At 37.3% G+C, this 14,759-nt stretch overlaps 1 protein-coding gene across 1 annotated transcript; it reads right to left on the bottom strand.

The window, feature by feature from the left end:
- Positions 1 to 6,784: 6,784 nt before the first annotated feature.
- Positions 6,785 to 13,505, bottom strand: LOC148877189 (PI-PLC X domain-containing protein At5g67130-like). The gene is made up of 9 exons (XM_088982485.1): positions 12,854 to 13,505; positions 12,671 to 12,751; positions 12,446 to 12,568; positions 12,219 to 12,356; positions 8,747 to 8,845; positions 8,335 to 8,638; positions 7,978 to 8,201; positions 7,780 to 7,866; positions 6,785 to 7,213 (listed from the first exon to the last, which is right to left on the bottom strand). The coding sequence occupies exons 1-9, from the start codon at positions 12,866 to 12,868 to the stop codon at positions 7,055 to 7,057; spliced, it is 1,230 nt and encodes a 409-aa protein (XP_088838611.1). The 5' UTR covers positions 12,869 to 13,505; the 3' UTR covers positions 6,785 to 7,054.
- Between the last annotated feature and the right edge of the window lie 1,254 nt (positions 13,506 to 14,759).

Here is a 14,759-nt window from a genome sequence, read left to right as displayed (position 1 = left end):
TTACATCCGCTGGGCTTAAAACCTGACACCTCCTCTCATCCATATCCTTGTGGGTATGGGAGTTAAGAGTGGAAGAAGTGCATTAGTCTGTCTGACAACAGGATTCTGGTGGTAACACGTAGCTATATATATATATACCTAAGACGACAATCCGGGTGATAAGGATTCAATACTTGCCCTCATATGGCCCCACACCTCATAAATTATCGGATTGCCACCAAGCACCAACACGATATTATGGGAATTTAAAGCCAAGGGTCGAGTACCGGTACACCCTTCCTTGGCTCCTTCACTCCTTGCATTGGCATATGATTCCTGTCTTGCAATATGCACATGCAGCACCATATAGATTGAATCCCTTGGGCTTGACAGGGTCCTTCCAGTTGGAAAAATGCACAAATTGAGCTCCACCCACACAGGTGTGTTAATTGGATTGGATTAGGTCCAACTCAATCTAATGAAAATTTTGGACCGATCTTTAAATTAATTTTAATCTTAATCTGATTTATTGGCACACACTTATATTCTTATCTTCTATCAATGGATTAGACATTGGCTCAATCCAACCCAATTCAATATAATTTTATTATGGATGGATCAGGTCCAATCCAATAAATACCTTAGACCATTAAATTTGGATTGGTCCAATTCGATATGTATTATTAATCCATCCAATCAAAACCGGCCCATTGATACCCCTACACCTACAGAGCCAAACTCCTCACCCGAAAGATCCCCACTGAGACCCGATTAAAATCGGTTAAGCATATACATAATACACCCTGAAAACACAATTTTATAAAGGGGGAAAGAAACAAAACAAAACTGAGATAAGGAGAAGAGTAAGCAGGCCGCTGAGGATGCATACAGCACGAGCTGATGCTTGGCCACCAAACAACAAGCTTAAATTCCCTTGACAACAAAGAAGCGAGACATATGGTGTGATTGCAACAGCCAATGGAATTATAGAATTATGGAAAGGCCGCGCCATAAGGCACAAGCATGTGGTAACCGGTAACCACAGGGTATTAGTGCATTATCATGGTGGGCCCATTCATTTGGGAAGACGACTCCCAAGTAAGCATTTCTGGACATACGCATATGCTTGGACTTGGGCCCACTTAAATCCACATCCAATTAAGGTGGTGACAGGCTAATATATAGTATTATCATTTGCTTTGTGATTTGTTTTGTGACGTTATCTTTGTAATATCAGGCGTGACTCGTGACTCGTGAGCCCTCACTTGACTGAACTTGGGCCATGGAATGATGGACAGCTAGCTACGCACACTTGGCCCTACCAACAAGGCTGATACTTATCTATCTCCTCGTAGCCTCCTAATTATTTATTTGTTGGCGTGCTTATAGCTGGAATCTTTACATCTTACTAGGCTGCTAGAGCTAGCTTTGTATTACTCTCGAACATCTAGCCAGCTTTGTTCCCTAATCCCTATCGATGGTTGTTGCAAACAGAAGAAAAGAAGAAGACTCTTAACAAGTCTTTTTATTTTTTTCTAATTATTGTTAACACTAGGCATATCTTGTTTCGTGCCATCGCCCATCATTATGTGTTGGACAATAGGTGGCACGAAATGGTGATGTATTCAATATAATGTTGTTTTTGTTACTAGTAGTATATTCAGACTCCATTAGTCCGTGCTGGGTTTAAAACTTTCGCTCAATTCTCTATTTTCCAGTCAAATCAAATACACTTAGTGTAAACAAATTTATCTTAATGGCCCATTCGATTTTTTAGATTTTGAGAGGAAAAAATTTATCAATGGGTTTTGGTTCTCATTGATTAAGATACCTATATATATATATATATATTTATTTATTTAAATTTATGTTGCGTTTACTGAAAATTTATTTTTCTTGGATATCAGCTGTTACCTGGATAAGCTATATCTATCTTCCAGGTGAATAAATAATTTTTTCATCTGGGGAGAAAAATTACCAATATTTGGATAGGACAAAATTACTCCCTTTTATATTAGTTTTTTATGAATAAAGCAGTCATTATCTTATTTATCTGAAAATTAAATATATATATATATATATATATATATATATATATATATATATATATATATATATATAACTTCTTAAAAAGCAAATATGGAGCCTAAGTTCTTAACCTGACCTCAGATTGGGCCGATTTTCTCACTTTTTTCTACCAGAAAAAAAAAATGCGAGTAATTCTAGATGACAAAATTGACAATACACGTTATATATGTTGAATTCAAGTGACGAGTCACTGACCAGTGACCACAGAGAGAATGTATCAGGGATGATGGACCTGGGGCTGGAGGCCCTGGACATTAATGTTCCTCGCCACTGATGGAGGCCCCAGACGGGATTATTGGGTACCGTAAGGCCAGCATTACTCATGTGGCATTGCTTTTCTGCTTGAACCTAACAGAGAAATTGACAAAAAAAGAGTTACCGACCAAACGACCATAGCTTGAATTTCACAATGTTGAATTCAAAGTCTCTGAAGCAACATCAACATTTTCATAAAAACGAGGCTGCCCAGCTCTCCATGTTGTCAAACATGATGGGCTGAAACCCAACTCTTTTAAGCACTCACGGACTCAAATATTGTATTTTCCTATTATTTAGCATGAAACACAAATATATGAGAGGACGGCTAATGTTCCGCTCAAAGCGATCTAAGTGTGGAAACACAAATATCTAAGGAATGGGATGAAGCAAAGATTTGTCGACTGATGGGAGTTGAAAACTAGAATAAAATAAGAACTATTATTATTCCTTTCAAGGAAAAACCAACGTTTTAAAAAGCCATCTGGAAAAATGAAACCGTTCTGGCCATTGGTTTCGGGTTGATGGTTTGATTGTCCAGTTGGAATGGACATTTCATTCTGATAATAAAATTAAAAATAATAATTAAAAAATGGTCAAAAACTGTTGAACGGGGTCAATGGTTTGATCGCCTGAAACAACGGTTTGTTGACTTTTTCAATGTTTTTTTACCAGATTCTAGGTTTGGGGTAAAACGGAACTAATTACCTGAACGATTCCCGGACCGAACGGTCCAACCATCCAGATCAACGGCGGTTCAAAAACATTGGAAAAAATAAAATACATTGGTGTGGTACCCAAATCCAAAAAGAGAATTTACGTTTAAATCAGCCTATAATTTGGTAGTAAAAGAGAACAAAATAATTACTAATTATTGTTGGAAACAGCGGAAAGAAGTGTGGGCTTTGAACTGCTTCCCCCAAAACTAAAATACTTGTTGTTCTTATTAATAGCTAAATAGACTCCCCTTAAGAGTTTAGTAAGGAGGAGAGGGGTGAATGTAGAAGAGGAATGTAGTCTGTGTAGGGAAAGAGGATTCTAACCATATTTTCATCAACTGTGATCATGCCAAACAGGTTTGGAATCTACTCCACTGGGAAGATCTAAGACCTTTGCAAGAGGGGGATAATGTAATCTTGTGGTGGGAAAGGATTATTAAAAACATAGGCTCAGTTTGGAAGGAGTATAAATACAAATATGTAAAGTGTAAAACCTTGTATTTTGTATGTATTTGTATTTTTTCCAAATTAAGCCTTTATAAATACAAATATATAGAGTGCAAAACTTTATATTTTGTATTATTTTATATGTATTTATATGGTACATATTTGTATTTGTACTCCTTCCAAACTGAGCCTAAGTGTAAACAGGTGGGCATTGAGATCATTTCTTTTATTCTGTGGGAATTATGGAAGAATAGGAATGGTAACATTTTCAAAAATAAAATCTTTCCTCCAGCCACCTTGTATAATATTGCTAGAGAAAAGTGGGAAGAGTGTGAGAGTCTTCTTATTCCCAAGGATAAAGAGAACTTAAAATAGAACCATGGATATTTTCACCTGAATCAACGATCAAAATAAACTTTGATGCCTCGAGAAAATTTGAAGAAGGGACTGCAATTGGATGTACAGCAAAAGGTGACAAGGGGGAGATATTGACAAGTAGAAGCAAAAAAGTGGGTCAATGCTCCATAAAAACCACTGAGGCTTAGGCTTGGGCTGCTCTAAAAGCCCATGAAACTGCCAAAAAGCTTACAGGTTCAAACATTATAAACTGGTATTGACTGCCTAAGAGGTCCAGATGCTTCACCCATGAAGTTTGAAGGCAATCGTCGAAGAATACTACAATATCTGCGAGAATGGAGGCTAAACGTTCAGTACACTCATGTCTTCAGGGAAGCCAATAAAGCAGCTGATTGTTTGGCGAATGCAGGTCATGAAAGGAACTGTACATTGGATATATATCGAGCGGCCGAGTATTATCTTTCCTATGTCTTGTTGATGTCTGGAGAAGGGCTACTCTTCGGAGTGCTTAGTTTGTAGTTTGTTTGTTTGTTTGTGTTGTTTTTTCCTTTCGTTCTTGTATTTTTCTTTTTTAACACATAAAAAAAAAAGTGTGGAAACCCAAGTTTATTACATAGCGTTATACCAGAAGAGTTAATGATAAATCATTCCCTTTGTGATTCAAGTTTAACAGGCATTTTTTAGTTCACTAAGTCCATTGTACAATTTCCTTTCTGCAAAGTGTTCAGACCTAAACCGGCCACCGGATCTCCTCCCAACAAAAATTCTTTCAACACGTACGTTTCAACATGATCCATTTCTGCACATCTCATATATGATGGCCCTTAGGGGTACAACTTGGGCAGGCCCAAACCGAGCCCAAACCAACGCAGCCCGAAATTTTATACAGGCTGGGCTTGGATTTTCAGTCCGCGGGCTGGGTTTGGGCCCAAGAAATTAGGCTTTTTTGTTTTTTTGGGTTGGGCCCAGGCCTAGCCCTTAGCCCTTAGGTAGTCTGAACCCAGTCCAAGCCCGGCCCAATTATACATGGGCCCGAACCCAACACGAGTGCATCAAATTATAATACGGGCTAGGCTCGAGTTGGAAAAATCAAGCTTGACCTTAGGAGCCCAAGTTTTAGGATCGGGCCTGGGTTGACCATAAACCTAGCCCAATCCACCCGATTTGCACCCCTAATGGCCCTGGTCCTACGATAAGAGGTGCGGATACCAAGCATGTTGGAACCATATTGGGACTGTTTCTGTTGGAAAGAGATACTCCCTCCCCAAACGGTCGTTGCTGTTTGAAAGTCTTTAAGTGTGATGCATCTGGAATATGAGTAGATCTTATTGTAATAAGAGCTTCTTTTTGCATCTTAGCAATCAGCTGCTGACCATGGTATTAGAGTTACTAGTTAGAGTGGTCAATTCCATTTGTTTGGGATTTTGGGTTATTGTTTAAAACTCCTCGTGGCTCTTTCTTATTTTTCTTAAATTTACTCTGACCTTTCAAAACCTACAAATATCTCCCCATCAGAAATTTACATTAGGAGATGAATGGCTTTTGCAAATTTATTACACTATTCTCCCATTTGAGTTTGCCATGAACCGAAATTGTGCGATTATGGGTAGTAGGGAAAAAAACAATTTGGTAATTAAAAACATTTTTTTAATGACCATTTAACACAGGATTAATGCTAATTTGGTAATTAATAGTAACTAATGCCCTACCCGGACAATTTTTGTTAGTGGTCACTAACAATGACTCGATAGAAGGTAAGTTTTAGATAACAAAAGTTCTTTAATAAGGGAATCTCTGGAAGGTTTTGAAAGGTCATGGGAGAAACAAATAAAAGTGAAAGAGAGTTTTAGATAATAACCCTAATTTTCTCTCTTTTAACATGAGTATGAAGTTAGGGGTGTTCATTTGATTGATTCGATTTGACTCAATTAAAACTAAGAATCCAATTGACATTTCTGTTAAGCCATTTGAACCGATTTAGTCAAATTCAATTCGAATTGGTTTGATTTTTAGTTTGGTTAAGCCCATTAACAAGCCCATTTCAGATTCTTTGGAGTTTATTTACATGATGAAGCTGAGAAAGAGCTATAAATTTAGAAGGAATGAGCGAGCGGCAGCAGGCAGTGGCACTTCTACTGATCTTCCTCCTCAATAGGGTTCAGGGATTTAGGGAGGATAGCCGGATAGACCGGGTGACAAGGGGTGTCTGTGTTTGGTTAGAAAGAAAAGGTATTATATGAAAAGGAAAAGGGGTGTCTGTGTCTGTTTGGTTTTCATACCTTTTCTTTCAAACCAAACAGGCAAACATGTGCTATCTTTATTTTTGCATGAGGGATAATAATCATCAACGACGCATGCATGTATCCTTGCCCAGAAACTTGGGCACCAGCTGTACTGCGAGATGCAGAGCATGAGCTTCGACCATTTCAGAATCTATAAATATATGTACATAATTATACTGTATATTTATAAAACAATTTGTAATCAGACTCGGAGTCCATTCCCTGTTTAATCATGCAAGTTGTAACCATGGATTGTATTTATTTCTTGAATGACCTAATTTAATTTTGTTTAAAGATTGCATTGGTCATTTTTTCTCTTGACACAAGTTTATTTGCATATATAGGACAATAATTGGTCTACGGTATTACCCTCTTTACCCTTTCCAAGTTTCATGTGGTAAAAACAAAGTTCCTTTCTTGCCCAAACAACAGAATCGGTCCAATCACGATACGTTATGAGGTGGACATGAAAAAAAAAATGTTCAAAGTATCAAACCCATAGCCCCTCGGATGGAGCTATGCCGGATAGGAGACCGAATCTCATTGTTGTTGTCTTCAAGGGATTATTAAGTTATAATATGGCGTGGTCCGAATCGTCGAGTCCGACAAGGGAATATGCCAACAATAAAAATTAAAAAGACAAGTCGTGAAGCAATCTAAAATCTAAATCAGCTTATGATGTGTGCATTCACGGCATCCATTAAGAAAACAGAAATCATAACTTGTACAGTACAGAAGGTCCATAAATACATCGAGAAGGAAGCTAATTTAATATTTTTCAATATTTCTAATAGACCCAACTCCATAAAGACAAACCTAAATGGGGGTCATGTATCGTCTTCGTGTTTAGGACATTCTTTCCCTCTTCCCCCTTTACAAAGAACAGTTATTTCATGCCAAACCATACATATAATTAAAGCTTTTAAATTAGGAAGAGAAAGCAGCTATCACGACCGTCCCTAGCAACCCCCAATGCTGGAACGATACTCTACTTCTTAAGGAAGCGGCGCCGGTCTCGTTACCTGCTGCAGCTGTAGGGCCAGCACTCGCCTCAGGGATCTCACATGTTCCAAAAGTCGCATTTGCCTGTTCACAATAACAAATACAGAGAGACAAAGTCAAATCCCAATATCGGACCTCACCAAAATAAATCAACACTGGTTTCATATATATGTTCAAGTTTTGACCAGACAAGCTGACAACCACTTCGATTATTGGGTAGTTGGGTGCAAATTAAAATTAATACCAACACTTGTTTCATATGTTCAAGTTTTGTTTCACAACATAAGCTGATGACAGCTTTGATTCTTGGGTAGTTGGGTGCAAAATTAATAGCATAAAAGACATTTTTTTCTCTCTTTCTTTTAAACAAAGTCTGTACAACTCTAGCTTACTAGAAGAATCCAGTCTTACTAAATGTTGTTTAATCTTTAAAGCTAATTAGATTTACTGATTAAGAAAGAACAGAGAGCTGTACAAGCATTTGTGAATTGATAGTCATACAAGGGTGTTTAAAAGCAATTGCTGAGGAAAGAAGACGCTGTTTAAATTTAACCGCCACGGCTTCTTCAGATTCTTTGTGCAAATGCAACAAAAAACACGTATATAATGGGTGGTGCTAGTAACAACAACAAATAGTGTATCAAGAATACCTTGCAATAGGCTATGTTGGTGCACCCACAAGCCAGATGACCGTTTGCTACATCTACAGCTTCTGAGGCTCCCCCTCCGTCACTCCTCTGTAAATAAGTAATGGCCATAATTAAGGTAGAAGTACATTGATTATTCCTTACTTTTGTAGAAAGAAGGAACTTTTTATGTGCCTATGTGGAATGCTGTAAAATCAATACCTTATAGAAATCAACAGCGATGAAGTTGGGCCATCGTTTACCAGCTGCTTCATAGCAAGTTCCCATCATGCTAACGAGTGGCGCTGAATTATGTTTGCAAGCTTCCACAATATTTGGGTTATTAGGGAAGTAGTTCTGAAGAACAAGTGACCTCGTCGTTGTATTCATGGGAGATGATTCTGCACGATTTGGACAAGAACCCGCTTTCATCCCACCATCGCCATCTGTTATTTTAGCCCACCACCGGAATCAGGTCCTCAGCTTTGATCTTGATAATTATGTCATTTAATCTTAGCAATAAAAACTTCAATTCCTTTATTCTTTTCTGGGGGAGGGAGGGTGCTCAATAAGACTTACATTGATTCTCTACAAGGTATCTCCATTCATATGCGATGCCCTCAGAAGCTTCCTTGGCAGATTTAGAGGTGAAGACCACCAAACGCTGATTCCGACGGACCATGTCATCAACCGTTGGCCAATCTCCTCCATTCTTAGGCATCCGAGACACCGGAAACCAGTATTTCCTAAGGCCGGCAGCATTGAAGACATTGGTCAGGCCTCGTGGGGATGTGACATAGTCTTCAATGAAGATGGTGATTATCTCTGTGGGGTTTGCCTCAAGGAACACTTGAATCTCTTTCAACACGTTAATGGCCGGTTGCTGGTTAAACAGTTTTACAATCAAATTATCCACAAATAAGACCAAAGCAGATAAGAGAATCGACTCTAAAAATTTAATGGCACACATACAACACAAGGCCACACTTACAAATGCAGTGAAGTTGTAGCATTGGCCACCGAATGAATGACATAGCCAGATGTCACTGTTGAAGTCATACATATCAAGCATCAGCCCCCTAACTCCATTCTGCAAATAGAGCTCAGTTGTTATTTGTTAACAGAGAGAGCAAACTCGGTGCTACTAAATATTAATGCACCTTATTTCAATTCAAGCAACCAAAATGAAAAGATAAAAAAAAAAAAAAGAAAAAGAAAAGAAAAGAAATGTTTTGGTTGTGTTCAGCGGAAATGGATATCTTGATTTGTGAGAAATCATGGTATGATGCTGAAATTGGTTTTGGTTGTGTAGTACCAAAGAAACACGGAGTGCTGTTGCAGCACATGTTTGCATGACATATTATATTAATTTGCAGCTAAGTTTGACATTACAGAGTCACTTGTTCTCTCTGCAACCAACATGTACACACTTGTATGGTGGGGACAGGTACTACACTCATCATCAATGCCACCGTTTCTTTGCTTGGAAACTTGTTGAGCATCGATAGAAGCATAATTTATTAATAAATTCTCTTTTGGGATAAACTGGAAAAGTACACTTCTTCTTTATGGCATGAGGCTGCCATCAACCTTGACCTAAAACTAAAACAAATGGGACTGGGATTTTAATTTCTGGGGTTGAGGCTCAACTGGAGAACCGGAGGAATGGTAGCTAGTTACCAAAAACATTCCGATATATAGTACTCTTTCTTTTTAGGTAGATCAATATTATAGTCTTCTTTGTACAGGATTTCTAGTACTAACCACTAAGTCTGAGACGTTGATTGTTTTCTTTTTTCCATTATCAGTTCCTGAAACCCAAGGGTGGGTATCCACCAAAGTACGCAAACTATTGTCTATTGGTTACGACAACATTAAGTTGTGCTTGTTCCTTTGAGTAAGTTGGCATTTTTGAGCACGCAAGTCCAACCAATAATATATTTTTGTCATGCGTGTGAGAAAGACCGGTAATACTTGATAGACAACTTAAATAACATACAAAGTTGGTGAATTTGGATTTGTCTTATTAAAATCATGTCTATTCTTTTAACCTAATTAATAAATGTGTCAAAAGTTTCAATTATTAGATAATGTTTGTTTATTTGGATAAAATATTATTATGGGTAGTAGGGACGACGAAACCGAGCTGTTTTTATGAATTTGTCTAAATAATAGATTATCATAACGTTTATTTTACCATCTAAATCTATATGTTGATTTCGTGTTAATTTAGGTTATATGTGTAATTTAGTGCAGAATTAAACAGGTTAAATATATTAATTCGTATTATGCGGGTTGTATCATTTTATATGTAATAAACAAATTGTGTTCATACTTGTGAAATTGACACGATTAATTAATCATATTGTATTCATAGTGACCCAAATATCTGAATATCCCTACTTTGACATTATATTAACACGACACATCAATGCAAATTGCCGCCCCTATATGCGTGTCAACTGAAGCAGGTGAGATTTGAGAAACCAAAAAAAAACAAAAGCCAAAGGCCATGTGGCATCCAATAAGCCCCACTCACAATTAGTATAAAACAAAAACAGTAGCTTTACATAATTAATATGAAACAAATTCAATGGGTTATAGCCCGTATAGGGATGTTTTGGAATATATCTAAATTATTAAAGCAGAGCCACAAGACAAGAAGGCTCTCCTTTTAACACGTGGCTGGTCCCTCCCTCCATTAAAAAAGCCAAATAAATTTTTATTCAAAATAAAACCATAGGTAGAAGACTGCTAATTCTATAGTTACGTTATTTTTTATTCGAATTTAAAAAAATAAATAAATAAATTATCACATACCCTTTAATTACAAATCAAATCCAATTTAATTTTCTAACCCAACTAAAAATCCAATACCAGACGGATTGAGAAAAGGAGTGTTGTTTGATCAAAGATCACAAATCAAAATACCAGTGTCTAAATAAATAACATGCTGCAAAACTTACCAGCTGGATGTCAGTTCATCATTAAACCAAACCATAATGGAAGGGTCGTGCCAATTGCATTCAATCTACCTACTCCATTGTATTTGACCAAAATGCCCGTACCAATTGTTTTTTTTTTAATATGTGATAGTAAAATTTTGATTCATTTGCTAAAATACCCCTTATAAATTTTTTGAATTTGCTAAAACCTATCTTCCCGTTTGTGTTTTATTAAAATATCTCCTATATTTGCAATCAATTTACTTAATCATATTAAATGAAAGTAAAAAAATGACAATTTTAACCTTAAGATCCATTCAATTAAATTTAATTAAAAGAAATTAAATATGAAAATATCATTTTTGCCCCTGAAACAATCACTCTATTTTCTATTTTATCAATTTTGTTTTTTTAAACAAAAAGGTGATAGGGATACTTTTGTAATAAACAATTATGAATCTATACCCTTGAAGATTTTTCACTCAGTTTAAAGGTAGTTGAAATAAACAACTAGTTCTATGCATGGTTTTTAAAACCGGATCAGACAGGACGGTCAGACCGGAAAAACCGGGAACTGGTCACCTCCATTTTTCCCCATTTTTCCCCAAAAATGCTTTTTTCCCAAAAACCATTGATTTTGATCAACAAACCGTTTAACCCGCCGGTTAACTGTTCAAACAGTTTGAATGGTTTTGTCAGAACGAACCAATCATTCAAGTCAAACAGTTAAACCGTTCGAACTGATAACTGGATCTCATCGGTTCGGTTTTAAAAACCATGGTTATATGCCCTTGAACATTTTTTACTTTAATTTAAGTAATCATATTATTATTTTGAGATGGTAAAATAAATAGTTCTTAATAAAGGTGATTAAGTTAGGTTTAAATAAATCTGTGAAATTACAGAAGGTATTCTGGTAAATGATAAACAAAACTAAAACAATGGCTTGGGCGATCATAAGCAATTCCACCTCCACGTATACCAATTATCGGATTTCTTCTTGAACGGTTCAAATTTTAAAATGGTTAAATTGAAATATTGAATAAAATGAATGGGCTTTTATTTGAGTAGGGAAAGCCGGTGAAGTGTTGTTTTCTCCTCTTTATTGGAAAAGGACGGCAGGAGCTTTGTTTTGGTGTTTCGACAGTAGCTCCGTAAAGGGTAAACTTGAAAAGCGTGCAAGGCAGAGTGAGAGCGTCTCTAAAATTGCAGATGGACAGAACTCATATCTCAGAAGCAATCAAATCAACCGTCACCAGCTAACTACCTACTTTCCGGCGAATTCTCGGAAATCCGGACCTGCTCCTCACAGCACGTTGCAGCCGTGCATTGGAAACATCTCCTCATCCCCGTTAACGACAACATGTAAGTAGATTTCCCGATGCACGGCTGTCTTAACTTTCAAGTGCTCTATGAGTTTGGCGTGAAGAGCGCTATATGAGGAGCAAATGCGGATTCAGTTCCCGGGGTGGCATATCCAGGAAGCATGAATGAAAAAAGAGGAAGGATTTGACTTACGTTGAGCTGACTGGTGATGGAGTCTTGCTGGTTTTCAGGAGCGAGAAGAACAGATCCTATGCCCGGCTTGGCTCCCAAAAGAGCAAACGAGTTGTGCGTCGTTAGCCATGAATACCGATTGAACGGCAGCCCTTTTACCTAAAAAGTAAAAAACAACATAATACAAGATGAAGAATCGTAAACAACATTTGACACCAAAAGATCAGAGCTTAAAGTTTTCTAGTCACCTTTGATGTCGGATTCAATGGTCGGACTCGAGTACATCTTGGCCGGAGGTTTCCGTTTGAGACGCACGTTTCACAATGCAACCCGGCATCACAATTGCTGTCCTTAACGCAGATTTGCCCTTGCTGATGAAGAGAAACAATGGTAAGACTTGGGGAGAGAGAGAGAGAGAGAGATCCGAGTAGCTTTTTGTTGTTAACATGTACAAGAAGTAAAAGAAGAAGTACCTTGAGAGCGGAAGAAGAGGCGAAGAGATAAGCGGCCAAAAACACAACTGCAATGGAGAGATTGCAAAGGAAGCTTCTGGTCTGCAAGTAGACATGACTCATGAGAGTTAGAATGCTCTAATAAAAATAGATATTACCACAATGACGAAGGGGGTGAGACATGGAGATAGCAAAATTACATGCCTTCATCTCTAGCATTCGTTGTTAATCCAGAAAGGCAGAGTATTAGTTGCAGGGTTTTCTTTCTCTCTCTGTCTGTGTCTCTCTCTATCTCTGTCGCTGTCTCTCTAGCATTTTGTCATTTGTTTTAGTTTCCTGGGTTTCTCCCCTCGTTCGAGGTTTCAGAGATTGAACCTTGAAGAAGCAGAGGGAATGGATTGCCCAAAAGAAAAAAAAAAAAAACAGCAGAGACGTATAAGCGAAACTAAGTGGGGATTATGTAGGGGAAGAGTGTTCTCTTTCTTGCTTTTCGGCACCGTTTTTTAAGTTGTTAGCTTTTCAATTTCCGGTACTTCTTCCAATAACTAAACTATAGCAATTAGAATGGGGAATAAATAAATAAATAATTTGAGTTTGAATTTAATTTGATGAGTTACAGATCATTAAACAATAATCAAATCGGAAAAATCAAAACAAACGAAATCCCCTTCGCCTGCCCATAGACCGTGATCAAACAATTTAACAATTGGGTGACACCAGATAACTCATTGTGCCCCATTAGTGTGAAGATTTGTACAAATCAGGACAGGAATTACAACATTGCATTGTTGACCGCTAAGGGGGAGAAAATTTCGAAGTCAATTTTGGTTGGTTATGGAGTCTTATAGAAAGGATTATCCTCCTTTCCTTTCTTGTTTTGATATTAAAGTATGAAACACACGAATTTGATTCCATCTGCTTTCGTTAATGAGGCGCTATTTTGAAAAAAAGAAAACGCAAACGAAAAGAGATCAGTCAGATCAGACCAGCCACACCTGCTACATGATGGTTGATAGAGTTGTACAAGGTGGAACGAGTCGGCCCTTGTTTTTTTCTTTTTTGGATAGGTAAGTCTTGTTTATTAGTTAGTAGGATGCACGTGCCCTGTTAGATACTAATGATGACTTTGAATGCTTTTAGGGCTGCGTTTGGTTCCTTACGCAAATAAACGACAGATGATTTCCTCTAATTTTTCATTTTCAAGGAATCGAAAACAGCATAGGGGATTAAGGAATCCGGTTTTAGACAATTTGATGGATTAGCTTAAAACCTAAGCATGGTCCATTATATATACTTACGTCTAATTTTTATTTTTAATTTTGTATAAATATAAAAAGCTGAAAATTGAGACTTGAGGCAAAAAGAGGCTTTCAAGCTGTGTTTGGTTCGTGGGATGGATGGGAAAAAGGGAATATTTTATATTTCAAAAATATTCCTTTTTTCTTTATTTGTTTTGAGGGAAATAGGGGAATGGGATAGGGAAAATGTGGGATACGGATCTCAAAATCAAGTATGATGGATTGTACAAAAAATAGTATGACCCCGGTGAGGAAACTCTATTGAGAAAATATTTCGAGTCTTGTCTACAGAGTAGAAAATCTCGAGAGACTCTTTTTGTTCAACCTCTACCCATCCCAATGATTGGATCTCTGATGATTTCCATGGCCATTACGGTCAAAGGTAAGACTAAATCCATCTTCTACTAAAAAACATAGATAGGGGGAGCCAAAAGTAAGGAAACATGAGTAAAGGGGCTAGCTCCGCCCCTGCCTCAATGGTTGGAGCCCAAGTTGTTTCCTTCAATGTCTCTAGCAAAGGCTTGGCTAGAGTGAAACTCCATTCTTCTCTGACAACCTCCATTTTATTTCATTTTCATTTTTTCCATATCTACCAACTGACGAAACTAACAACTAACACTTAAAATTTGGGATGTGGAAATGTCATTGATGTGTGTGGGATTTCTATCTGTAAAATTAAGAACGACATGATTGTTAAATTTATAAAATTTACAGATCCGGTTATTGGATTCCTAGATCTAACATTTCTATATGCAAAACTAACATCTTTATAAATCTACCAAACCAACAACTAACATTTTTTCATTTGTAGA

This window comes from Nelumbo lutea, chromosome 1 (genome assembly GCF_056320005.1).
Source record: "Nelumbo lutea isolate HS-2025 chromosome 1, American lotus-T2T, whole genome shotgun sequence".
Taxonomy (NCBI): domain Eukaryota; kingdom Viridiplantae; phylum Streptophyta; class Magnoliopsida; order Proteales; family Nelumbonaceae; genus Nelumbo; species Nelumbo lutea.
This window is presented reverse-complemented; position numbering and strand designations above follow the sequence as displayed.